The sequence below is a fragment of the Ovis canadensis genome, chromosome 24, assembly GCF_042477335.2.
Source record: "Ovis canadensis isolate MfBH-ARS-UI-01 breed Bighorn chromosome 24, ARS-UI_OviCan_v2, whole genome shotgun sequence".
In the NCBI taxonomy this organism is placed as follows: domain Eukaryota; kingdom Metazoa; phylum Chordata; class Mammalia; order Artiodactyla; family Bovidae; genus Ovis; species Ovis canadensis.
The window spans coordinates 48,254,538-48,281,253 of record NC_091268.1 but is presented as its reverse complement, the minus strand read 5'-3'; the positions used below and the strand labels follow the sequence as shown (position 1 = coordinate 48,281,253).

Genomic DNA, 26,716 nt, shown 5'->3' with positions numbered 1-26,716 from the left:
TTGCCCCCAACTGGGGCAGGTGGGTCCTTGGAGGGTCTCTCCCCTCTTGCATCCCTCACATTGTGGTCCAGCCCCAGAGATGTCCCATCTAGCGGGGATGGAGTTTGACACTTGCTTTGTTACAAGCCAGCCCAGCAGCAGATGGCTTTTCACGCCTCTTTCTCTTTAACTAGCCAGTGAAAAGAGCTGCTCTTCTGTCCATTTTAAAGGTGACAAAACTGAGGCTTTGAGCTCTCAGCTGAGTTGCCCCGAGTTACAGGGCCAGAGAGTGGCAGGACTGGGGTTGTGAGACACAGCTAAAGCCAGCTCAGGAGACCTCCCTGGTGGACTTGTGGTTGAGAGTCTGTCTGCCAATGCAGGGGACACGGGTTCGATTCCTGGGCCAGAAGATCCCACATGCTGTGGAGTGGCTGGGCCCATGCACCACAACCGCTGAAGCCCAAGCTCTCTAGAGCCCGTGCTCCGCAACGAGAGAAGCCACTGCAATGAGAAGCCTGTACACTGCAACTAGAGAGTAGCCACTCGCTGCAACTAGAGAAAGCCTGAGCGCAGCAACGACGATCCAGTGCAGCTAAAAGAATATAAAGAAATTTTTAAAAAAAGCTGGTTCAGGCTGCCGGCACCCACTGCCCCCTACCAGGGGTAAGGCGGCTGGGATGGGTGGAGTGCTGCGTCCAGTCCCACACTCTGCTCAGGCCTGGGGCTGGTGGGCAGGGTGGGAGGAGCCATCTGTCTGCATTAGGATGAGATCTGTGTGACCTGTGGGCCTGTGGCCTTTCCACATTCGGAGCGTCGGGGACAGGAGATCAAGGACGGGTGTGCATGGCCTTTCTCTTCACACAAGGAGTGCCCACTCGGGACAGGGTCTACCTCTTATTCTGTGATCTCCCCCAAGCGGCACAGAGCTTTTCAGGTCTGGCTTATTGAGCTGGGGCCCGGGTGCCCCCACACCCTGTGGGTGCTCCAGACGTGAGCACCAGCCATGCCTGGGATGGGGCATTCACACAGCTTCACGGCTGGCCTCTAGTCCTAGACACCGACCCCCCTCCACTCCACCCTGGAGGTCTGTGTCTCTCAGCTCGGTCCCCATGTTCCTGAGAAGGGTGTGTGTGTGTGTGTGTGTGTGTGTGCGCGCGCGTGCGTGTGTGCGTGCGTGCGTGCTCAGTTACTTCAGTCGTGTCCCACTCTGTGACCCCATGGACTATAGCCCTCCAGGCTCCTCTGTCCATGGGATTCTCCCGGCAAGAATATGGGAGTGGGTTGCCATGCCCTCCTCCAGGGGATCTGCCTAACCCAAGGATTGAACCCAAGTCTCCTGCATCTCCTCCATTGTGGGCAGATTCTTTATCACTAGTGCCACCTGAGAAGTCCCCCCTAGGAGGGTAGGTGGCATCATGCCCATTTTAACTGACTTGTCCCAGATGCTGTGCAAGCCTGGGCGGAACCAGGAGCTTCCAGCCCTTGCTAGTGCACTGCCCCAGGCGGCACGCACTCCCTTCAAGGTCAACACTCTTGCTCTCCTCCCCTAACCACATCCTAAACTTTTTTTATGCCCTCTGGATGGGGAAAGCCAAGCTGAGCTTTTCTGTGGCTGGACTGCGGACGGGCGGGGGGTGGGCAGGGCAGCCTCCTAATGCTCCCAGAATCGATCGGGAATGGTGGGGGGGGTGGCGGTGAGCGCAGGGAGAGGCGGGCAGGGGCCCAGCTGCCAGCGCCCGCCCGCCTGGCTGGTGTGGCCATAGCAGGGCTTCTCCATGGGGACCTGGCTCTGCTCTTTCCAGGGTAAGCCTCCCATGTTTTTGTCTCCCTGGGGGCCCAGCCGAGTCTGCTGGGTGGGTGCTCTGTCCACCTGGTTTGGGAGTAAGGGGAATGGAAGGGGGGCTGCTGAGTTCCCTTGGGCTCAGGAAGGATGCCGAGTGATCCCTAGGGCTGGGACCTGCCGCTAGCGGGCTGGTAGAGGATCCCTTCTTCAGGGGATGGATGGCTGGGGACAGCATAGCCGGGGAGATGCCGGGCATTTTTGGTGGCCACAGAGGGTGGGCCCTGCCTTGGTCAGGGTGGGTTGGGAGGGGTCTCTCCAGAGACGATATGGGCGGGTGCTGTCAAGGAGCTGATGGGAGGTGGAGCGGACAAGGGGAAAGTTGGCGCCGTTGTGGAATGCTCTGGAGACCCCATCCCTTCCTTTCGACCTTTGTGCTGAGTGCCTGCTGGGAGAGCAGGGGTCTTGGAGCAGGAAGCTGCTGTGGGGCTTGTGGGGCATTTGTGTGTGTTGCTTCAGGTTCACCGCAGAGCGGAGGTCAGGGTCTTGGCCAGGCTGCATTTGAGCCCCGTCCTGGGGCTCGGGCTGGAGAGGCAGTCTGTGTGGCCCCTGCTTCCAGGACTTGTGTTGTGGGTGGAGCAGTGCAGACATGTATGCTGGCAGTTTGGCTGGCAGGCTGTGCAGACCGAGGCAGAATGGAGCTCTGTGGCAGACCCATGAGCTGTGCTGGAGCTGGTCTGATGGGCAGGCAGGGTTTCCTTAAGTGACACAGAGAGGAAAAAGGCTGTAATTTTAGGTCAGAGTGACAGGTACTGCCTGGGACAGCCCTGACTTATGCTTGCAGTCTCGGCATGATACTGCATGCATAGCACTGGCTTTCTCTCCACAGTGTCTGGCTTTGGATGATAAATCATGTAGTCACCTTATCACTGCCCCTCCTAAGTCATCACACTGCTCATTTGCCTATTGAAGGCTCTGACAAGTCCTGCAGCAGAGTCAGGGGCTTAACTTTGCTTAAGCCCCTGCTTCTCAAGTTTGTTTGATTTTGAGATTAAGGTTTTGTTTTCATGAGATCTATTAACACTGTGTGGAACTACGTTCTATGGAATATTTATGTATGTGTTAAGTTGCTTTAGTCATGTCTGACTCTTTGGGACCCCATGGACCATAGCCTGCCAGGGATTCTGTCTAGGGATTTGGTCCATGGGATTCTTCAGGCAAGCATACTGGAGTGAATTGCCATGCCTTCCTGCAGGGTTTTTTCCCAACCCAGGGATCGAACCTGCGTCCTTTCTGTCTCTTGAGTTGACAGGTGGGCTCTTTACAACTAGAACTACCTGGGAAGCCCTGTGGGTCATTCACAGACACGCTTTATCCCCTCTGGCCTTCATGGGCAGAGGGCTGGCTTCATCATGCCCCTTGGTTCATGTCATATTGCCACTGTGGGTCCCTCCAAGGCCTCTCGATTTTTTTTAAGTTGATTTCTTTTTATCCTGTTCCCTGTTCCCATTTCCCCCACACCTAGATATTCATGCCCATGTACTTTGCCTTGGGAGCCTCTTGAACCCTTTCTAACCAAATATCACATCATCAACACTTTCCCATGTCACTTGAAAGAAAAAATTTTTTAAGTTATTTTTAGAGAGTACTTAATAATCTGCAAGACTTGATCATAATTTATATAACTGCTTACTATTTGGGGGGTTTTGTTTTGTGAATGACAAGACACTGAGTCAGTTATTTTCTTTCTAAATGATTTCCTTGTGGAATTGGCCGCAGATGACATTCCCTATTTTATTATTTTCTTTCTCAAATATTCTGTTTTATTTTTTATTGCACATTATTCACTTTATTACACAAGTAACGTGGGCTTCTCATCAAAGCCAAAGGTTAACATAAAAAGTGATCCCCAAATCTAGAGTAAAGTGAATCAGGGGGAATGAGGATGTGGTGGGTTTGCCTTTAGGGAGCTTGCTCTAATGGCTGTGGGAGAGGGCCTGAAGCTAGGGGCTGGAGACTGGAGGCTGGGAAACCCTTTTGGAAGCTTCTTTGCTGGGCAAGGTGTGAAATCTCAAGGACTTGATCTCAGAAGGGGTCTCTGAGACCTTTGAGGGTGGTATGGATTTAGGAGTTATTTCTTCTGTGAAATTTCCAGGTCTTGGTGAATAACTGTATTGGGAGTGGAGAGGTGGGGGGAAAGGGGAGGAGCAATGAGGGTTCGTGGCCTGAGAAGGTGGGTTGGGGCACTCCTGAGATAGGGAGGACAGAGGTGGGGTCACTATGGCTCAGAATGTCAAGTGTGAAGTCCTGGAGGACATCCAGGAGGAGGCAACTGCTGGAAGGGCATGTCTGGCAGCCAGAGAGGGGATCTGGACGGGGGAGAACAACTGAGGTCCAACTTCATTCTCCATCTTTTTTTTTCCCCATTCTCCATCTTTTTATATCACTTGGATCTTTTTTAAAAATTTTATTTATTTTTAATCAGAAGATAATTCCTTTACTGTATTGTGTTGGCGTGCTGCAGTCCTTGGGGTCGCAAAGAGTCGGATGCGACTGAGCGACTGAACTAGACTGATTGTGTTGGTCTCTGCCATGCGTTAACACGAGTCAGCCACAGGCATACTCTTGTTCCCTTCCTCCTGAATCTCCCTCCCACCCCATCCTCTAGGTTGTCGCAGAGCACCAGGTTTGAGCTCCCTGTGTCATAGAGCAAATTCCTATGAGTCATCTATTTTACATGTGGTAATATGCATGCTTCAGTGCGACTCTCAACTTGTCCCACCTCTCCTTCCCCTGCTGTGTCCGCATCGCTTGGATCTTTTACGAGGAGAATTTATTAAAGTCTTTTTTAAACAGGCAGAAACATGGCAGCACATAAACAGCAGCTAAAGGCGCAGGAGAGGGTTAGATTACAGGGGAGCACCATGCCCAGCAGGGTTCCCAGGTACCGACCACAGAAGAGGAGTGTTTTCCTGCCTCTCACGTCCTGCCCACCCGCTCCCAGCACTGGAGACAGGCCAGGGGCTTTGTCCTTCTCTGGCTCCTCTTCCTGTCTCCCATTCACAGGGGCTAGAGAATTTAGATGGGTCTCAGATGGGCCACTCGCCAGGGTGTGGGCTGGGACATGGCCAGTGGTGTTGCTGGCGCTGGCCCAGGCTGGCTCATGAGAACCAATTGTGAAATTGTCAGGAATTTTGCAAGCCAGATTCACAGCCCTTATTTAAACAATCAGATTGTGTGTGAACTTAAAATTAAGCACATTCCATTAAAAACTAAGGTAATAAATATTCTGGAGAAGGCAATGGCACCCCACTCCAGCACTCTTGCCTGGAAAATCCCATGGATGGAGGAGCCTGGTGGGCCGCAGTCCATGGTGTCACTAAGAGTCGGACACGACTGAGCGACTTCACTTTCCCTTTTCACTTTCATGCATTGGAGAAGGAAATGGCAACCCACTCCAGTGTTCTTGCCTGGAGAGTCCCAGGGATGGGGGAGCCTGGTGGGCTGCCGTCTATGGGGTCGCACAGAGTCAGACACGACTGAAGCGACTTAGCAGCAATAAATATTCAAAACTTATGACTTCTAGTAGTACTCCTAGTAGCATTTATACCACTAATTTATACCACTAATACTACTATTGTTTTATTGGTAAAATACTACTGTTTACTCCTAGTGAGATTTTTAGCATCTATGTTTTTGAGGTTGCACGCGTGCTTAGTCACTTCAGTGCGTCTGACTTTTTGCCACCCCATGGACTGTAGCCTGCCAGCCTCCTCTGTCTATGGTATTTTCCCAGCAAGAATAGTAGAGTGAGTTGCCAGCCCTCCTCCAGGGGATCTTTTTGATCCAGAGATCGAACTCACATTTTCTGCATCTCCTGTATTGTAGGCAAATTCTTTACTGCTGAGCCAGCGGGGAAGCCCGTTTTTGAGGTTGTTTATTCTATACTGGGGAGAAGGCAATGGCACCCCACTCCAGTACTCTTGCCTGGAAAATCCCATGGACGGAGGAGCCTGGTAGGGCTGCAGTCCATGGGGTTGCTAAGAGTCAGACACGACTGAGCATCTTCACTTTCACTTTTCACTTTCTTGCATTGGAGAAGGCAATGGCAACCCATTCCAGTGTTCTTGCCTGGAGAATCCCAGGGATGGGGGAGCCTGGTGGGCCGGCGTCTCTGGGGTCGCACAGAGTCGGACATGACTGAAGCGACTTAGCAGCAGCAGAAGCAGCACTCTATATTGGAAGTACTATATATAATCTCTTCTCAACTCTCTGTTCAGTGGCATCATGCTGGCATCTTGAGATGAACCACGGGGGCAGAATTTACACTATGGGAATTGGCATAGGCTAAAAATCAAGGTTATTATTATTATTATTGGGCTGGCCAAGAAGTTCATTTGGTTTTTTCTGTAGCATCTTACAGAAAAACCAGGATGAACTTTTTGGCCAACCCAATATTACTATTATTTTCTCTTGGAGAATCAGTTAAGCCTTTCCCAGCACACCACTGGCCAGAATATCGGTGGAAAGAGATAGATGGAGACCACGCCATTGGAGAGGACCACTGGGGTTGGGCCAGAGTGGTGGAGGCAGAGGGGACCCAGTCCTGTCATGGGAGCAGGGAGCCTTGAGAGCGGCGTGGACAGTGGGGCTGGGCACCACAAGGCCGGGAAGGGTCTCCTGCAGTGAATGAGGAGGATAGGGCATCCTTGCAGAAGTTTCCAGAGCCAGGGGGTGGGGGTGAGGGTCAGGAACTGAGGGTCAGTGAGGGGTGAGGAAGCAAGAGTCCTATCGGGGGATGGAACCACTGCCTTCTAGATGCTGCTGGATGGAAAAACGCACTGCAACAAGAGCAGAGGACTGTAGCCCGCCAGCCTCCTCTGTCTATGAGTAATAAGTATCTAACTACACCCTGGCTGGTGTTCTGGACTTTTAAGTACAGTGTGTACACACACACATGTACATGCACTGGACAAAGCCTAGAAAAACAAAGCCCCCGATGTTAACTGTGATTATGTTTATATGATGGAACCCTAGGTCCTTTTTTTAAAAATCAGTAACTATTACATGTTTAAAATTTTTTCTGCAGTGTGCCTGAGTGATCCATGTAATAAACGTTTAAATAGAGAGAGAAAAGCTTGTTCTGGGAAGGAGAACGGGCGACAGCAGGAGGGGGTGAGCTGAAGGAAGGTGTTTTGTGGGCCAGGAGGGTGTGCATGCCGCACGTGGGCTCTGTCCTCTGTCGGAGGGCCGGTGTGGGGAGAGGAGAGAGGTGGCGGGGGGGTGGGTCCCAGGGAAGACCACAGGGGGATGGAGGTTTGCTTCTAAAAGGAGAAGGAGGTTCTCAGCTTTCCTCTGAAAACACAGGGAAAATGGGAAGGGCTCAGGGAAGTCCAAAGGCGGGAGGGAGACCAGGTGAACCAGAAGGTGCCTGGAGTGAGCCTCAGATTCCTGGACTGACTCCCTGCAGCCCAGGAAGTGAATATTCCATGCACCCAGCACAGAGCCGGGTGGATCCCAGTTCCGTGCGGGCTATGCAGAGTGGCTGGCACTCAGGGCCTGCTGTAGGATCCTGGCCTGGGTGGGAGAGTGGAAGCACAGCACGTTATGAGCTTCCATTTAAGTCTGAAAGACAGACATACACTTTCTGAAGATGGGATAGATCTCTAGAAGAATGAAGCAGGTAAAGGGTGCTGCAGGCAAGTGGGCTTTTAGGTGAAGCAGTCACGGAAGGCTTCTCGGGGAATGAACAGGTGACTGTCGAGGGCAGAGGTTCAGGGAGGTGCTTCTACCCCCATTCACAGTGAGCCTCTCTCCCCAACCCTAGGCCCCTATGTCCTTCGTGCCTTCTTGCCAGGCAGGAGGTCTGGCAGTGCCAGACACTGAGTGCCAGGCCCTGAGTTGTAGCTGAGGTCCTGGTGTTCCCCACTCCTCTGGCTGAGTTGGCATTTGACTGGGTGCTCAGCGAATGGGGTACCTGGTGGCTGAGATTCAGCAGGTGTGAAAAATGCCTGTGCCCATTGGACCATAAAGAAGGCTGAGCGCTGAAAAGTTGATGCTCTCGAACTGTGGTGCTGGAGAAGGCTCTTGAGGGTCCCTTGGACAGCAAGGAGATCCAACCAGTCTATCCTAAAGAAATCAACCCTGAATTCGCTGGAAGGACTGATGCTGAAGCTGAAGCTCCAATAATTTGGCCATCTGATGGGAAGAGCCGACTCATTGGAAAAGACCCTGGTGCTGGGAAAGGTTGAGGGCAGGAGGAGAAGGGAGTGACAGAAGATGAGATGGTTGGATAGCATCATCAACTCAACGGATGTGAGTTTGAGCAAGCTCCGGGAGATAGTGAGGACAGGAAAGCCTGGTGTGCTGCATTCCATGGGGTTGCAGAGTTGGACACGACTGAGTGATTGGACAACAGCAATAGCTGCCTGGGGAGGGTGGGACCAAAGACTTCGCTGAAAAAGGCGAGGATGCACTCTCATCTGGGCAGCCCCTCCCCCCACCTTGGACCAGACCACCAGCTGCTGTCCCTCCACATCACATCCTTTAGCCCTTTTCATCAAAGCTCTACTTTGAACTTGAAACCAGCAGTCAGTTCCTTTGTGCCTGCTGTCTGGGGAAGGATCAGCTGCTAGTGTGAGGTTTAGGTCTGTCACCGCTCTTTGCTTTCTTGGGGCTTTGCTGCTGGTCCCTGAGGGAATTAAGAGGGCAGGGAGGCCCAGGCCCTGCCTTCAAGGAGCTTCCAGAACCGCCCCAGAGGCTCAGCCCATCAGGCAGGTCTTTGACGACACGCCGGCTCCTCTGGGAGAAGAGGTGAGGCTCGAACGTCCATGCTTCCCAGAACCCTAGCAATTTCTGACCTCACCCTTCATAGTCCCCTGGGGAAACCAAGGCCCACACCTGAGAAGGGGCTTGGTCAGGCCCAGCCAGCGTGTGACGGATGGCTCCCTGGAGGGAAGGGGGCTCTGTGGGGTTGCCATGCCTTCCCCAGCTCAGGCGGCTGCCAGCTGCCCCGGGGTGAGTGGAGGATTTGATGAAGGTTTGTGCCTGACAGCCTGGGCCACCAAAGAGGAAAAACACAGCGGAACACCCAAGTGCGGCTGCCCGGCTCCTGGCCTGGATTTTAGCAGCTGTTGAAACAACTGGTCCCTGGGCCTGTGACCCCTGGAAGGGGTGGGGTTGAGGAAGAATGGAGATTACCTGGGGGTCTGCGTGGGCTGGGACAGCTGAGAGGACAGCTGAGTAGGCAGCTTCTGGCCAAGAATAGCCACCCTGGGTGCCCCTCGACCGGGGGTCCCTGTTGTGTTCTCAGCACAGACGACAGGTAGGCTCTCACCTGGGCCATGGCTGGTCAGTTAAGCAGACATCACAGAGCCCCTCTGCTCCAGGAAGTGTTCTGGAAGCGGAGATGGGAAAGGCACGGATGCTTGCCGAGCCCCTGTGGGGCCTGCCTTACCAGGAGGCTCTGAGCCGGACCAGCTGGGCCCAGCTCTGGCCTGGGTTGCTGTTCAATCACTGTCGTGTCTTACTCTTTGCGACCCCGAGGACTGCAGCCCGCCAGGCTTCCCTGTCTTTCACTGTCTCCCAGAGTTTGTTCAAACGCACATCCATTGAGTTGATGATGTCATCCAACCATCTCATCTTCTGTCACCTCCTTCTCCTGCCTTCAGTTTTTCCCAGCATCAGGGTCTTTTCCAGTGAGCCAGCTCTTCCCATTAGGTGGCCAAAATATTGGACCTTCAGCTTCAGCATCAGTCTTTCCAAAGAATGTTCAAGGTTGATTTCCCTTAGGATGGACTGGTTTGACCTCCTTGCTGTCCAAGGGACTCTCAAGGGTCTTCTCCAGCACCACAGTTTGAAAGCATCAGTTCTTTGGTGCTCAGCCTTCTTTACGGTCCAGCTCTCACATCCATACATGACTACTGGAAAAACCATCGCTTTGACTAGGTGAACCTTTGTCGGCAAAGTGATGTCTCTGCTTTTTAATACGCCAGCCTGGGTAACTCTGGGCAAGTTTTGTAAACTCCATTTCCTAATCTGCAAGATACGAATATCAAAAGCACCCAGTCCATCAAGGGCATGGGGTCAGCACTCCATGAATGGTAGCTGCTGTTTTAATGATGATAACCTTGACCTCTCGTTAGCATGACCCATGGGCTACTTGGGCAGTGCTATGCAGGAACTGGGGTTGGAGCTCCATCTGATTTCTGGCTTCCTCCTGCTATGACTGCTTTTTGAGGCAGCTTTTTTTTTTTTTTTCCCTAAGGAAGGGACCCACCTGACCTTGCGGGGTTCCCAGTCCCCATATGGGTGTGATCCCAGCAGAAGTTCCTGGTAACAGGATGGTCCTAGATGAGAACAGGGGACCCAGAGCTTGGCCTAGGTGTGGGGAACAGTAGGATGAAGTCGGCTGCTCCAGAGGATGGGGTGAGGCAGAGCGCTTGGTCCAAGGTCACCAGAATCTCCCTGGAAGCCCTTCTTCTGCCCCCTGGGCCTTTTGTGATTTTAATTTTTTTCTAATCCTTTCTTTTGAGTATTAGTCATTCTTATCGCAATAAGAATGTTCGGCACTTGTTCACTGGTGTGGCCCAGGCACCCTTCCTAAGGCTTTCTGTGCCTCATTGCTCAGCAGCCCTGTGATGGGACCAGGCGAGGAGACTGAGGTGGGGCTCGAGAGTCTGCTTCCTTAGCCACCACAGCCTCTACCTCTGGGGATCTCAGGGCTGGGAAAGAAGAACCTTGGGGACCCACCCACCCAGGGTCCCATAAGAAACAGGACACATCCCTCTCCAGGAAGGAGTACAAGATGAGACTGTTCCCTGTTCGAAGGCAACTGTAGGGTTTGGCCAGAATCTAGGAAACTGGTCCATGCAGGGGAGTCCAAGATTAGGGTGGTTATAGTTTGGGGCTCGGCGTGGTGAGTGTTTTATACACATTTGTTGCATGAATGGAAGTGCCCTGCACCAAGAGCCAGAGGCCTTTGGTTGGAGCTTGGCTCTGCTGCCTCTTGCCTGAGTCCCTAGATAAAACAACTGATGTCTCTGAGCCTCAGTTTCCTCATCTGTAAAACGGGATCACAAAGTCACTTCACACAGTTAACCGTGAGGGTCGTATGAACTATTGTACGTCCGCCTCTTAGCACAGAGCATCAGTTCATGGGTACAGTCACTGTGGTTGTTAATCAAGGTCAGTAGCAAAGCTCACAGATTTCCCAGGAGCCCAGCTCACAGTTGAGAGGGAGCCCCTTGCCCCTCAGTTAAGAGCCCCATTCTGGCTGTCTAGGCCCTGGGTGGTCACGTGCTTTCCCACCACTACTAGTGCCCCAGAGGGATACCTGCCTTCTGGGCCTCGTATGTGCATCCTGCCTTGGAGTTTGTGACTTCCTCATCCTCCAGGAGCTCTGTCCTTCCAGCTTTGAGATAGCATGTAGCCAGGCCTATGGCCCTGGCCTCCTTGACCTTGGGTACCTGGAGGCTGGTGGAGCTGCTGCCTCTGTGACCCCTGTACTGGCTGCCTGTAGAAAGAACCAGAAACACAAGCATCTCTGATAGGGGCATGGCAGTGTCTGCTTGCCTTCTGTCCCCGTCTTTGTTTGACAAGCGCATCAGCCTCTGGAGTAGAAGAGAAAAAGGATGAGTCCTTCCCTGCCTGATACTTTGTCTGGCAGGAAGGAGGAGCAACCTCCGAACCTTGAGGTTTGAATGGGCAGACTTTCCAAACACCCACTTGCACACAGGGCCCTGCATGCAACCCAGGAGCCAGACATGCACGAAGCATGGTGGGTTTGAGCTCTGCTCTGTCCTTTTGTGAGTGACCAAGCCTGCCAATGCAGGAGACATGAGATGCAGGTTCCATCCCTGGGTTGGGAAGATCCCCTGGAGGAGGGTATGGCAACCCACTCCAGTATTCCTGTCTGGAGAATCCCATGGTCAGAGGAGCCTGGTGGGCTACAGTCCATAGGGTCATAAAGAGTCGGACACGACTGAAACGGCTTGGCATGCATGCACACATATATAAGCAGGTTGTCCCTGTTCTATTTTTCTGCGTTTACAGCACATCTGAGCCCAGGCCTGGGAGTCAGGCCCCCCAGAGAGGGTTTTTGTCCCCATTTCTGCTGTGTGGCCTTGGGCAAGGCCCATGCCTGAGCCTCAGGTCATTCTCTCTATAAAGAAGAGCAAAATCAGGGGACCCAGTTCAGGCCACAGAGCCTGAAGTTCAGTCCAGGAATGAGGTTAAGTGCTTGCTTCCACCTCCCACACTCCTCACCCCCTCTTTTCCTGGTCTGTGCACCCTGAGGCTTGGGCTGCAGCTTGGCGGTGGGGGAGGAGGGGAAGATACCAGGAGTGGAGTAAGAGGGTTTACTGGCTCCTTCCTTGTCCTGAGATGTCTGTGGCTAGCTATCCAGGAATAGTTGGGAGCCCAGAACTGTCTGGGGAGGAGAGTGGGGAGCACAGAGATCCCCTTGACAAGGTCTGAGTCCTACATGGGGCCATGGGTGGTCTCAGATTAACAGCTGAGGGCCTGAGCCCACCAGGGTGAGGAAGTATCAGCTTGTAACCCTCCATCATGGGTTCATTCTGCCCTCAGTTGTGAGTGACCCCCAAGCAGTGAAAAGTCTTTTTTTTTAAATTTTCTAAAATTTTAAATTTTTGAAATATTTTTTATGTGGACCATTTTTAAAGTCTTTATTGAATTTGTTGCAATATTGCTGCTCTTGTATTTTATGTTTTGGTTTTTTGACCATGGGGCTTATAGGATCTTAGGACTTCCCAGGTGGCCCTAGTGGTAAAAAACCTGCCTGCCAAAGCAGGAGATGTGAGATGCCGGTTTGATCCCTCAGTCAGGTAGATCCCCTGGAGGAGGGCACGGACAGCCCACTCCGGTATTCTTGCCTGGAGAAGCCCGTGGACAAGGAGCCTGGCGGGCTACAGTCCTTGGGGTCACAAAGAGTTGGAAACAGCTGAAGCGACTTAACACACAGGAGGTCTTGGCTCTCTGCCCAGAGATAGAACCCCCACCTCCTGCATTGGAAGGCGGAGTCTTAACCGCTGGGCCACCAGAAGTCCTCCATAACTTTTTTGGGGGGAACAGGCCGGTGCGGGGGGAGGGTGGACCACACTATGGGGCTTGCAGGATCTCAATTTACCCACCAGAGATTGAACCTGGGCCCTGTCAGTGAAAGGCCATAATCCTAACCACTGGGACACCAGGGAACTCCCTATAACTCTATTTATTTACTTATTTAGTTTGGGTAGAAAGCCTTCTGAGGAGCCACTGTCCTGAGCATTCCATCCCTAGAATCTTCCAGAGGGGTTGGCAGAGTAGGGGATACCCACACGGCCCAGGAGCCATGAGACCCGCCCTAAGCCCCACTCCCAGCCCCATCTGCCTCAGTTTCCCCATCGGTCAGCCGGCACCGGCCCCCTCCCAGCCAGACCGCGCTCTGTGGGGGTGCCGAGGTCCAGCCCACCACCCTCTCCCCGGACCCGAGCCCTAACCGCCACTTCTGTCCCGTCTCCACAGGCTCCCCCCTGCACAAGCAGGCTTCGGGGCCCCCGGCCGCGGCCCCCGCCGCCCCCGAGAAGCCCGGCGCCAAGGCGGCCGAGGTGGGCGACGAGTTCGCCGGGGACTTCGTGGTGGGCGAGCGCGTGTGGGTGAACGGCGTGAAGCCGGGCGTGGTGCAGTACCTGGGGGAGACGCAGTTCGCGCCCGGCCAGTGGGCGGGCGTGGTGCTGGACGAGCCGGTGGGCAAGAACGACGGCGCGGTGGGCGGCGTGCGCTACTTCGAGTGCCCGGCCCTGCAGGGCATCTTCACGCGGCCCTCCAAGCTCACGCGGCAGCCCGCGGCCGAGGGCTCGGGCAGCGACGCCCACTCGGTCGAGTCGCTGACCGCCCAGAACCTGTCGCTGCACTCGGGCACCGCCACGCCGCCGCTCACCAGCCGCGTCATCCCCCTGCGGGAGAGCGTCCTCAACAGCTCGGTCAAGACCGGCAACGAGTCGGGCTCCAACCTCTCGGACAGCGGCTCCGTGAAACGCGGCGACAAGGACCTGCGCCTGGGAGACCGCGTGCTGGTGAGTCCCGGCCCCCGCCCCCACCCCACGTGGGCGAGCTGGATTCCCCACCCTGGGCAGGGACGGGGACCCACAGGGCTCGGGTGGGTTCAGGCTGGGACCCCCACACAGAGGGACCAGAGAGACAAGAGAAGCGGGGGGTGGGGGGGGGTGGGCCTGGAGACTGTTGCTGTGTGACCCTGGGCAAGTGTCTTAACCTTTCTGGGCCTGTAGTTAGTTTTTTAAGGAGCCTCCATACTCTTCTCCATAATGGTTGTACAATTTACATTCTGTGGATTGTCTTTTCATTTTGTTTATGGTTTCCTTTGCTGTGCAAAAGCTTGTAAGTTTAATTAGATCCCATTTGTTTATTTTTGTTTTTATTTCTGTTGTTCTAGAAGGTGGATCAAAAAAGATCTTGCTGTGATTTATGTCAAAAAGTGTTCTGCCTGTGTTTTCCTTTAAGAGTTTTATAGTGTCCAACCTTACATTAGTAATCCAATTTGAGTTTATCTTTGTGTATGGTGTTAGGGAGTGTTCTAATTTCATTCTTTTACATGTAGCTGTTCAGTTTTCCCAGCACAACTTATTGAAGAGACTGCCCTCTCTCCACTGTATATTCTTGCTTCCTTTATCATAGATTAGATGACCACGGATGTGTGGGTTTATCTCTGGGCTTTCTATCTTGTTCTATTGATCTATATTTCTGTTTTGTGCCAGTACCGTACTGTCTAGATTAGTGTAACTTTGTCATAGTCTGAAGTCAGGGAACCTGATTCCTCCAGCTTCGTTTTTCTTTCTCAGGATTGCTTTGGCTATTCGAGGTCTTTGGGGAACACAGAGAATTTTTAGGGCAATGAAACTATCCTGTATGATACTGTAATGGTGGGTACGTGTCATATATTTCTTGGGAATTCCCGGGCAATCCAGTGATTGGGACGTCACTCTTTCACTGCCGAGGGCCCAGGCTTGATCCATGGTTGGAGAACTAAGATCCTGCAAGCCGCATGACGTAGTCCAAAAAGAAATATATATATATAAAGATCATCCCATAACTATAAAAGTATCTGCCTCAGGCGGCTTCTGATTGCTTTTCTGCTTTCCCTGCAGCTGCCTGTGGACCTGGTTGCCCTGGGTTTCCAGCTCTATGGCTACCATCTTTTCTCCTGTTCTCTTTGTCTTTGGAGCTTAATACCTTAAAGAAAAGTCCCTTCACTGTCTTTCTAGTGCAAATTGAAGAAAGGGTGAAAATAAATGTGTGTATTTATCTACCACGTTTGTGTTAGTCTCCCAGTTGTGTCTGGGTGTTATGCGGCCCCACAGACTGTAGCTTGCCAGGCTGCTCTGTCCATGGAATTCTCTAGGCAAGAATGGCGGAGTGGGTAGGCATTCCCTTCTCCAGGGGATCTTCCCGACCCAAGGATCAAACCTGGGACTTCCTGTGTTGTAGGCAGATTCTTTGCCATCTGAGCCACCAGGGAAGCCCCTACCAAATTTATATGAACCAAAACAGGACTTTCTAAAGGTTACCTTCTCTGACACCCCTAAGTATGCCTCAGGTGTGTGCCCTCAAAGGAACCAGCTCCATGATTAAAACTCCATTCGCACCATTTCTTAAGGACCAGCTATGCATCAGACACACTGAAGATGTGAATTCTAAACTTCTTAACTCAGTAGTTCTCTGGTGGCCTAATGGGTAAGATTTGGTGCTTTCACTGGCTTGGCCCAGTTTCAACCCCTGGTCAAGGAACTAAGATCCTGCAAATTTTTTTTTTTCAGATAGGCAAAGGCTCAAATATTTTATTTCCTCTTACACCTCTTCTTAGAAAGCAGTGGAAGGCTCTACCAAAATAAGTGCATAAACCAAGAAAAAAAGAAGAGATTGCATCCAAGAAATGGGAAATCCAGCCTAGGAGGGAAGAAGAGGGACTCCTCAGGGCGATGGTGACAGGTGGCCTTGGAGTGGTGGCCACCCAGCAGAGGGACTCCCAGCTCCAGGAGAGTCTTCTCCAGAAAGAACCTGATAGAGTTCTCAATGCCTCTGCATGTCTTGGCAGGAGATTTTAGAGGACTGAGAGAGTTTGGGGTTAACCTGCTGTGAAAACCTAACAAACAATCATAGAAGACAGTTGTTATCTGTAGGGAAACTTGGTCATGGGAAGGAAAAGTTTCTGTATCCACCCATCCGTGTCTGTGACTAGTGTTTACCTAAGTCCCAGCACCGCCAGCCTGGAGTCTGATCAAAATGAAGCTGTTGATGTATGGGAAGAGTGGAGAGCCAGTAGGGGTGGGTTCAGCCTCCCCTTCTTTGATGGGACGTCAATGGATTTCACCCCAAACTGAACAATTGACAAGTAGCAACGTAAGCATGTCAACTAGAAATATGCCGTCAACACCAAAAACTTCATCATAGAGAGTTAAAGTGCTTCTGGGGGAGGTAGAGAAATTCCTGGGGCTTTTTAAGGCTTTGAAAGTATTTCCTATGTATATGTGTGTGTTAGTCCCTCAGTCGTGTCCAACTCTTTGTGACCCCATGAACTGTAGCCCACCAGGCTCCTCTGTTCATGGGATTTCCCAGGCAAGAATACTGGGGTAGGTTGCTATTTCCTTCTCCAGGGGATCTTCCCCACCCAGGTATCGAACCCAGGTCTCTTGCACTGCAGGCAGATTCTTTACCCTCTGAGCCACCAGGGAAGCCCCTTTATGTATTTATGTAAACTTAACTAAAAGTTTTTTAAACCATTTTTTTACAGTAATATTCCTGATTACTGGCCTTGTCTATGAGTTTTTTTAACTGTGATAAAATACACATAATAGGCAGGTGGGATGAACTGGGAGATTGAGGTTGACATATACACTATATACTACTATGTATAAAATCAAAAACTGAGACCCTACTGTCCAGCACAGGGAACTCTACTCCGTGCTCTGTGCTGACCTAAATGGGGAGGAAATCCAAAACAGAGGAGATATATGTATGTGTATAGCTGACTCACTTTGCTGTACAGCAAAAATTAACACCACATTGAAAAGCAGCTGTACTCCAGTAAAAATTAATTTTAAAAATAAAAATATATATATATATATATATAACATTTACCTTCTTAACCATTTCTGAGTACAATTCAGTGATGTTAAGTAACAGATTCATGTTGTTGTAGTACAACAGATCTCTTTTATCTTGTGAAACTGAAACTCATTCCCATTGAACAATAACCCATTTCCCCTTCCACCCAGCTCCTGGCAACCCCCATTCAAGTCATTTTTTAAGGATAACATTTATTGAGCTCTTGTATGTACCAGACACTGCACAAATAGTACTTAATCCTCACCAGAGCCCTTTTGACAGATGAAGCAGGGCTAAAGCTCAGAGAGGTTAGGTAACTGGCCCAAGCTCACACAGCTTGTAAGTGGCAGCATTTGAATACAAGTCTGTCTTTCTGACTCCAGAGCTCTTGCTCAGGACAGCCTTGGGAAGCACTGGTTATACCTGTATCCCTCCCAGCTGTCCTTGAGCTCCCTCCATCTCTCCTAAACCTTGCATACTGGAAGGGAGGGCTGGGATGAGCCTGGGCGCCTGGGTACCAGTGCCATCTCTTCTCTTCCCACTGCATCCTCTGGACCCGAGCCTCTCTGTGTGCCAACAGGTTGGTGGGACGAAGACTGGCGTGGTGCGGTATGTGGGGGAGACAGACTTTGCCAAGGGCGAGTGGTGTGGCGTGGAGCTGGACGAGCCCCTTGGGAAGAACGATGGGGCGGTGGCGGGTACCAGGTATGGTGGGCTTTCCCTGGGCAGGAGGAAGGGGGGCATCCTCTTCTGGGATGGGTGCAGGGGACGGGGTTGGGCATCTGAGGATGCCAGTGTTGAGCATCCGGTGGCTGTGCCTGATACCATGTATAGGTGCTGCCATAGCAGCTCATGGAAGCAGGTGGTGGGACTGTCACTCCCATTTTACAGATGAGATAACCAAGGCCAGAGAGGGCGTTTCTCAAGATCACGCAGAGAGTCACGAGCAAGTGCTAGGAGAGTCATTTGTCCCTGTGTCCCTTTCCCCATGCCACCTTGGCTAAGTGCAGTGGGAGTACCAGAAAAGGAGAGGCAGTGGTCCCTGCCTTCTGGGAGAGGCCCTGGGTGACGCAGGAAATAATCAGTGCTTGGTGCTCTACAGTCAAGGTTAGGCTCACAGCTAGGTCCCAGGTTTCTCAGCATCTCTAATTAAAGGGAATTGACTGTCAGGAATTCTCGATCGAGAGGGTCTAAGGCTGTTCCTGGGCCCATTGGGGATGGGAAGGGCGATGTGATGAGTGAGCAGTGTCTGGGGTGTGGGGCTAAGTGGAGGTGGCCCATGAGCCTGTTTTTATCCCTGGGCTGGATTCTGTACTCCAAGTGAGGCTGGGACAGCTCTGAGAGGGAAGGTCTGCTAGGCTGGGGGTCAGCCTGAACAAAGACCTGAATGCAGGAAGTGGCAGGATGGCGTGGCAGTTTCATGGTGAGCCAGAAACTGTGCAGGACTAGTTCCTGGTCCCGTGTGGAATCCGCTGCCAGAGAGGTTTTGAGAGAAGATGCTCCAGAGTTTCCATGACAACACTTGCCTTCCAGTTTTCAAGGCGAATGTTTCTCTCAACTGACTCTTGCATTCAGAATTCAGAGGAAGATTGGTCAGCATCCCCCACGCCACCCCTAAGGTGCTTGCTTCCCATTTCTGCTTCTCCATGCAGGGAGCTCCATGGGCAGAGAGCCTTGGCTCTGGGAGTGGTCCAGGGGCAGCTGTGAGAATAGGGCTGTAGATATGGCTGGGGGCCTCTGGTATGTGAGTGGAGCCAAAACACTGTGGGCTTTGGAGTCCACTGGATCCACTCTCAACTTTGCCAGTTAACCAGCTGTGTGACTATGGCAGGTTGCTTAACCTCTCTGAGCCCACATCTCATTTGTGAAAAATGGATTACCATAGAGTGGTTGGGGGATTGAAATGAGCATTTATGAAAAGGGACTGGCATAGAACAGGTGTTCATCGATTGTTATCCCCCCATTCCCCAGAAATATGTCCAGTGGCTTTGCAGAATAGCAGACCCTCCTCACCTCTGTTCCTTTTCTGGGAGTCCTGTCTGTTGGTCTTAGGGTACGGGTGATGGGTCCCCAAGGAGGAACCTCTCTCTCTTTGCTGGGCTCTGACAAGGTGGGGAAGGCAGGCCAGGCTCCAGGCTGTGGGGTGGTAATGGCAGCGTGGTCTCTCCTGCCCCTCCAGGTACTTCCAGTGCCCACCCAAGTTTGGTCTCTTTGCACCCATCCATAAGGTGATCCGCATCGGCTTCCCGTCCACCAGCCCGGCCAAGGCCAAGAAGACCAAGCGCATGGCCATGGGTGTGTCGGCGCTGACCCACAGTCCCAGCAGCTCCTCCATCAGCTCCGTCAGCTCCGTGGCCTCCTCCGTGGGCGGCCGGCCCAGCCGCAGTGGCCTGGTAAGCATGGGGGACTGGGGAGGGCTACCCTGGTGTGTATATAGGGATGTGGAGGGTGGGGCCGTAGAGATTCAGGCATCCTCTGACTTGCTCTGGTTCTAGGCATCTGTCAGTTTTGAGGTTTTTTTTTTTTTTCTTTAAATATTTAATAGAAGTTTCTATAAAAGAACATGGAAACTTGGTAACTTAGGCTCTTAAACTGAAATATACATTTCAGGTGCTAAGGTAGAAGTTTGGAGTTTTTAACAAAGATGAAAGTGTAAGGATTTCTCTGGTGGACCAGTCGCTAAGACTCCAGGCTCCCAATTCAGGGGCCCCAAGTTCAATCCCTGGTCAGGGAACTAGATCCCACATGCTGCAACTAAGACCTGGTGCAGTCAAATGAAGAAATAAATAATTTTTTTTTTTTAAAGAAAGTGTAAGGATTTCTCTGATGGACCAGTGGTTAAGAATCTGCCTGCCAATGCAGGGGACATGGGTTCAATCCTTGGTCTGGGAACTAAGATTCCCACAGATCACAGGGCAATTAAATCCGTGAGCCACAACCACTGAGCCCACAGGCCACAACTAGAGAGTAGCCCCCCACTCACCACAACTAGAGAAAGCCCGAGTGCAGCAACCAAGCGCCCATGTGCCACAACCAGCACCACCAACAAATAAATAATTTTTAAAAAGAAAGTGTACACTTTTGTAACAGAGAAATTGACCCATTTACACTTATTGTTATTTTTCTATTACTGATGTGTCACTAGTCTAAAACCCTTTCCTAGGAATTAAAGAAGGTCATACAAATGCAGAGTAGGTAATACAGGTGGAGGGCAAGCAGTTTAGAAAGGCTGGTACCTCACCTGGGGTGAGGAGAGAAGGTGAGGTTGCTGTGCAGAGCTCTGTCTACACGGGCTTCCTCCTAGTCCAGGAGAAGGTAGCCCAACCTGGGCTGCCTCCTCCCTGCCATGAGGTAGGGAGGAGCCCCAGGGGCTGTAACTCTCCTGGGAGCGGGGAGTTCCCTGGATCTCAAACGTCACGATTCCCTTCACATAACTAGGCAGAGTGTCTGGGGCCCTGGGAAGGGGAGGAGCCAGACCCTAGGAGTCCAGGCACTTGGGCCCCATGCCCCCCAACCTGTGGGGTAACTGGAGGTTGTCTGGATGGAGCTCCACACCCCTGAGTCCCGCCTGCTCGGTGCCTCCCTGCAGCTCACCGAGACCTCCTCACGCTACGCCCGCAAGATCTCGGGCACCACGGCCTTGCAGGAGGCGCTGAAGGAGAAGCAGCAGCACATAGAGCAGCTGCTGGCTGAACGGGACCTGGAGCGGGCCGAGGTGGCCAAGGCCACGAGCCACATCTGCGAGGTGGAGAAGGAGATCGCCCTGCTCAAGGCGCAGCACGAGCAGGTGGGCGGGCGGGTTGGGCGGTGGGGTCCCCAGCGGCCTCCTCGGGCCAGTCTTGTCCATCCCTCACGCTCAGAGAGGAGAACTCGGGGTGTGCAAAAGACACTGAGATGCGGGTTACCAACCTCCCCCGTCCTCCTGGTGATTTTCCTTCCAGTGGCAGGTCCACATTCCTCCAGAACCTGGATACAGACTTGCGTATCCTGCTTTTTCCCACTTCCTATAGTGTGAGCAGGGCTTCCCTGGTGGCTCAGACGGTAAAGAATCCGCCTGCAATGTGGGAGACCAGGGATCAATCCCAGCCTCAGCAAGATCCCCTGGAGAAGGGAATGACAACCCACTCCAGAATTCTTGCCTGGAGAATCCCAAGGGCAGAGGAGCCTGGCGGGCTACAGTCCGTGGAGTCGCAAAGAGTCGGACCTGACTGAAGCGACTGACACACATAGCCCGAGCATGATTTCTAGGTCATGGAAAATTCTTCCCCGTTTGAACGGCTGCATTGCCATCTATCACAGGCTGTGTCCTTACCCACGTGGCCTGTTCCCTGCTGGTGTTCACGTGGTTTTTCAATTCCTCACTTTTTCTAAATAATTTCTAATACTGAATTTGGGGGGGGGGGCACAGATGTCCACATTTCAGACCGCGTTTCTGAGCAGATACCTGGGCTGGGTTTGAGGGAAGGAAGGCGTTACCCATCACCTCGATTCTGCCACCGTCACATGTCTCTTCTTCCCTGGCGCTTGTCCTCTACCTGGGAGCTCCCTCTTGGGCCCCTGTCCCCATTTGGAGCCTGGCTCCATCTTCCCTTGGGTTCTGGAATTATTAAGGCCAAGCTCACATATGTGCTGTGATGGGGGCATTCACAAGACAGAAGGTCTTATAGGCCCTCAAGGGTGGAGGGAGAGGGCAGGTCCTGGGGGCAGGTGGGCCTGAGGTTCCCGCTGCGTGAGGCTGGCCCTCTGCCCTCACATCTAGACCCACAGTTCCTGCCTGACTGGGCTGGAGGGGGAGTAGGGGTGGCTGGGATCCCAGGCCTGCCTCCTCGCGTCTCCCCTGCCGCTCCCCATCCCTCCCCACCCCGGCTCCCCATCCCCCAGGAGGAGGCTGACCCTGTCCGGGCCCTCGGCTTGGGGCCCAGTATGTTGCAGAAGCAGAAGAAAAGCTGCAGCGGGCCCGGCTCCTGGTGGAGAGCGTGCGGAAAGAGAAGGTGGACCTGTCCAACCAGCTGGAGGAGGAGAGGCGGTGCGTGGCGCCCCGGGGGGGGGGACACTCCCAGAGCCTCACTGAGGATGGCTCGGGACCAGAAGGTCCAAACCCCACCTCCCTGCCGTGCACCGGCTGTGTCGCCTGGGCTGGTGACACGAGTCGGGCGGGCCTCAGTCCTCCCATCTGCAAAGTGGGGTGATGACCCCCACCTCTGCAGGCTGTTGGGAGGACTTGCAAGGTAACCCCAGTGACGCGCCCGACAACAGCTCTGAGTATGTGGGAGACATCGTGTCTGTCACTGCTTTCCTTCCTGACATGGGGGTCACCATTCCTGCCCTGCCTGGCTTGTGCACCATCATGAGAACACCCAGGGAGGGCAGTTGCGGGGGACCTCTCACTAGGGAGACGTGTACCCCACGTGCCCACGCCGTGACCCAGTTCAGTACAGGGAATACCCGCCTCTGCTGCAGGCAGGTCCTGCCAGTGGAGCGTGCAGCCTGTGTCCTGAAGCTTCATTTCCATTTCATGCGTCAGGAAACTGAGGCTCAGAAGCAGCAGGGAAAGGCCACTGGAAACACCTTGCACCTGGGGGTCAGCCCCCGGGCTGGGTGCTTTACCTACACCGTCCCTCTGTCTTACTATTAACCCAGGGAGGTATTGCCCCCAGCTCACAGATGAGAAAACTGAGGCTCAGAGCAGGGAAGGGACTCACCTGAGGTCACTAGTCTTGTTAGTGGTGCCCCTGGCTGTTTGTGACCTGCCATAGTGGTGAGTGGGGTTTGTGTTCCCTCTGTGTGGGGTCTCTGGGCTGACTTGGTCCTGGAACAGCTGGTGGGGTTCAGAGCCCACAAGGGCCAGGGTTTCCTTTGGTCCAGGAGCCTCTCTTTGTCTCTGAGCTGCTGACATACAGATTTCTGCAGCAGCTTCTGCTCCTTCTGTGCAGTAGGCAGCCCCCAGCCCCAGCCCCCCACCTCCCCCAACTTGGGTCTGCTCTTGGGCTTTCAGCCCAGGCATGTGCTCCAGGGGCTGTTGTTACTGTCTGACTCTGGGAGAGGAGGGCTTATTTATATCTGCCTGAGACCGACGGCAGGGCCCACACAACTGGTTCCCATGGCAACGCACCTGATGCCAACAAACAAAAACAGATCCTTGAGACATCGTGGGAATTGCGTTCAGGAAGTCCTGGGTACAAGGGCCAGCATTGCCCGGCGCTTGCTGTGTGACCTTGGGCAGGTCACTGGCCCTTTCTGGGCCTCAGTTTCATCCTCTGTGTGCTGAGAGCTGTCACGAGGCCCCAGGAGCAGCCGCTTTGTGAGCTGTAACGTGCCTGTGTCTCTCCTTGCTGCTCTCTCGGGGGTGGGTGGGTGGGTGGGTGAGTGTACTTGAGGATGGGCCCCACACCTGCAGCAGAGCCCTGGGGGCCCTCCACATCAGGGAGCAGCCCAAGTGGTGGGGGCTGGAACTCTGGGCCCTGATTCTGAGTGGAGGGAGTGAAGATGGGGTCAGCAGGGGAAGAAGCCCACCCTCCCTCCTTCCCCATAGACTGTTTCATGCAGCCTATCTGCTCCCTGCTATGATGAAAACAGAGCTGATTCTGCTTCATTTACTATCCATTCTATCATTTATCCCCACAACCACCCTAGAGGGGAAAGGTGCTGCATTAAACACAGCTATTTTGCAGGAGAAGAAAGGATTTATTACTTGCAGCAAGTAAGGAGAACACCGGGGATCTTTTCCTTAAGCAATGTCTCCTTTGCACTCCTATTTTAGAGAAGTCCATGTTCTCTGTGTAGAGCCTGGACCAGGAAGTTGGGAGGGCTGGGGGTTTCCAGGAGGCTCCACCCCCATCAGCCATGAGGCTCTGGGACAGTACCTTCTGGGTACTCTGAATGTGGACTCGCAGCTTCTGGTGGCCTTGGCTCTCTCTGCCATTGCTGACTTGGCAAAGCCCACCCCTCTGGGTAGGGGTCACTTATGGGCTTCCCTGATGGCTCAGCAGGTAAAGAATCCACCTGCAATGCAGGAAACATGGGTTCAATGCCTGAGTCAGGAAGATCCCCTGGAGGAGGAATTGACAGCCCACCCCAGGATTCTTGCCTGGAGAATCCCATGGACAGAGGAGCCTGGTGGGCTACAGTCCAGGGGGTCGCAAGGAGTTATACACGACTGAGCAGGAGAATGGACGGACCCCTCTGGGTGAAGCCTGCTCAGCCCCCTCTCCCCCCCGCAGGAAGGTGGAGGACCTGCAGTTCCGAGTGGAAGAGGAGTCCATCACCAAGGGAGACCTGGAGGTAATGGTCAAAGGCCCTCAAATTTCCCCTTAGGCTTGCACCCCAGGATCAGTCCTCAAAGGGAAAATCGTCATGAGGTCCAGGCAGCAACTCTGAGCCCTGTGGGAGGGGACCATGGGGACCGTGAGGTAGACAAACTGGGGAAGAGTCAAAGGTCATACCCTGGGAGCGTGGGGAGGGGCCCCGCCACGAGAGACTCGGGCATCAGCAGTCGAATGGCTCAGCTCCAGGAACCCCAGAGGGGCCGTGCTTCCTGGGTCAGCAGCTGGGTGGGAGGGACCCAGGGAGTCCACAGAGCTGGGCCTGAGGACATGGCGGCTGGGCTCCCTGTCCCTTCTTTCTCGGGCAGTAGCCCTAGAGGTGTTCCCTGGGCCCTCCGTTCATCTTGAATTCCAGCTAAAACTTTGGCTGGGAATAGTTTGTGCTAGAGTCACAGAATTTATAGATGGGAAAACAGGCTCAGAAAGGCAGAAGGGACTCACCCAGTCATGGCGCACCTCAGCAGCCTCTGGGACCAGGACCCAGGACTCCTGACTCCCGAGTGTAGCCCGTAAGGATGGCCAGTGATAGCACCTCTTCAAGTCCCACCACCTGGCTAAGGGGTCTGGGCACTAGTGGAATTTCACACTCCCTCTTCAATCCCACCCACCCTTTCTGAGCTGAGGGATGGAGGACATTCACTCAATTAATAAAGCACCTAAGGACCCCTGCCACCCAAGAGAGACACCAGCCCTCCTCACCAAACCGCCTGGAGTCTGCAGGGCTCACTAGGCCTGCTCACAGTTGGGTGGGTAGGAATGCCTTTCTGCCATGACCCTCCCTGCCCCCTGGGAGGTGACAGAAAATGTGGACTCCCGGAGCCCTCAGATGAGGCAGAGGGCAGTCAGCTCAGTCCCTCTCCACATTCCAGTCCTGACCCTAACTGGTCTTGGGCAGCCGTTTCCTCTCCCCAGACCTCCATTTGCTCCTCTGTTAAATGAGGAGGTTGAACCAGGTCACTGATTTCCCAGCTTAAGAATTCGTCACCCAGTAGGTGTGTTCAGACCCAGAACTCTGGACCCAAGTGGCCATACAGTAGGTCTGGGTGGGATCCAAGGGTTTGCATTTCTAATGAGTTGCCAGGTGATGCTGACCTGGGAACCACACTTTGGGAATCACTGCAATGGATCTTTTCTGAGCTCCGACGTGAAACTACGGTTTCTGATTTTGTGAAAGAGCTGTGTTAAAACCCCTCTGACTTCCAGCATTCAGCAAAATTGTAGAAATGGCTGTTCTATCCCTGAATGACCCTGGCTGGGGAGGGATGTGTGTGATCTAGAGTCACTGATGGCTGCCCCTGTTGGGATGGGTTTTGCTGCCTGAGCTTAAAGAATGGCTACTGGGACACAACCTGGTGTAGGAACCCCAGCCTGGCATCCGGTGTTCCAATATAAGTTTGTCACTTAGCCAAGGGGCCAGTTATGTGGTTGACATTTGGCAAGCTCTTCTGTGGGGTGGCTGCCCTCCCAAAGGGACTGGGGGTGGAGGTCGCTCCCGGGAAAAGCACCTGTGATTGCAAAGACATCTGGTAACTGCTAACTTCAGTCATCACGGGGGTTGGGGGTGAGTGGGCGGGTTACTAAAAGGCTGCAGGGAAATCTCACAGCACCGAGGGCAGACAGTTCAGAGAACTGGAAGGAGGAGCAGCATCAGAAACGGAGTCTCTTCCCCCCTCACTCGCCTCCCTCTTCTCGTGACTCCTGGTCAGTCTGTCTGTCTCTCACTGTGTCTGCAGATCTCTTGACACATCTCCCTTCTGCCCTGACATCCACCTGCCCGCCCCGCCTAGGCTCCAGCACTTACTGCCTCCCAGCTGTCCTCTTGAGAGAATCTGATTGGTCCAAGGCTAGCCAATGGGCTGTCTTGCTTTGGATCGGGTGCCCACCCCAGACCCAATCAGCCCTGGCTGAGAGAGGAGGGGGGTGGGGCAAACGGTGACGGACAGTTCAGTCCAAGGGCAGTGGAGTCCCATTGCTGCTGTTTCTGTTGTGACCATATTCGTGGCAACCGGAAGGCACATGGAGCCAAGTCCCTCTCATCCCCACCCATATGAAAGTCAAAAATAAGCCCCCAGAACACCTCCTTGAGCTCCTCCTAGGACCCCTCCAGCTACGTGACCCCATTTCTCTGCTTGTCCTCCCTCCCCCGACTATGCGAGATGTCCCATGACTACCTCTCACCGCCTTTCTGACCTTGACTGTCGGCCTGTCCAGGGGCTCAGTCTGTGGCTTCACTCGCTGAGAGCGTCCAGTCTGTGGCATTAAATGCCCTTTATAAGCCCACGATTTCCTTGGTCCTCCCCCAAACTCCGCACCAGCACACCCACAGGACATCTCCACCAGGAGGAGCAAGTGATAGGTATTTCTAGCACTTTCTGGGGCTGCAGAAGGAAAAACTCACAATTCAGCAGCAGCTCCAGACAACACACATCGATGCTCTCACAGTGCTGGAGGTCAGAAGTCTGAAGTCGAGGTATGGGCAGGGTCAATTCCATGCCTCTCTCTCAACTCTGGTAGG

The 26,716-nt window shown here is 53.3% G+C and overlaps 1 protein-coding gene across 2 annotated transcripts in view; it reads left to right on the top strand.

Moving 5' to 3' along the window:
• The window catches only part of CLIP2 (CAP-Gly domain containing linker protein 2), a 75,500-nt gene that overhangs the window by 26,217 nt on the left and 22,567 nt on the right, over window positions 1-26,716 (top strand). For both annotated transcript variants that reach the window (XM_069571459.1, XM_069571460.1), the window contains exons 3-8: window positions 13,283-13,833; window positions 17,460-17,584; window positions 19,059-19,272; window positions 20,469-20,666; window positions 21,802-21,905; window positions 24,100-24,160. In XM_069571459.1, the coding sequence (XP_069427560.1) occupies window positions 13,283-13,833; window positions 17,460-17,584; window positions 19,059-19,272; window positions 20,469-20,666; window positions 21,802-21,905; window positions 24,100-24,160 (1,253 nt within the window). The remainder of the gene's footprint in view (window positions 1-13,282; window positions 13,834-17,459; window positions 17,585-19,058; window positions 19,273-20,468; window positions 20,667-21,801; window positions 21,906-24,099; window positions 24,161-26,716) is intronic.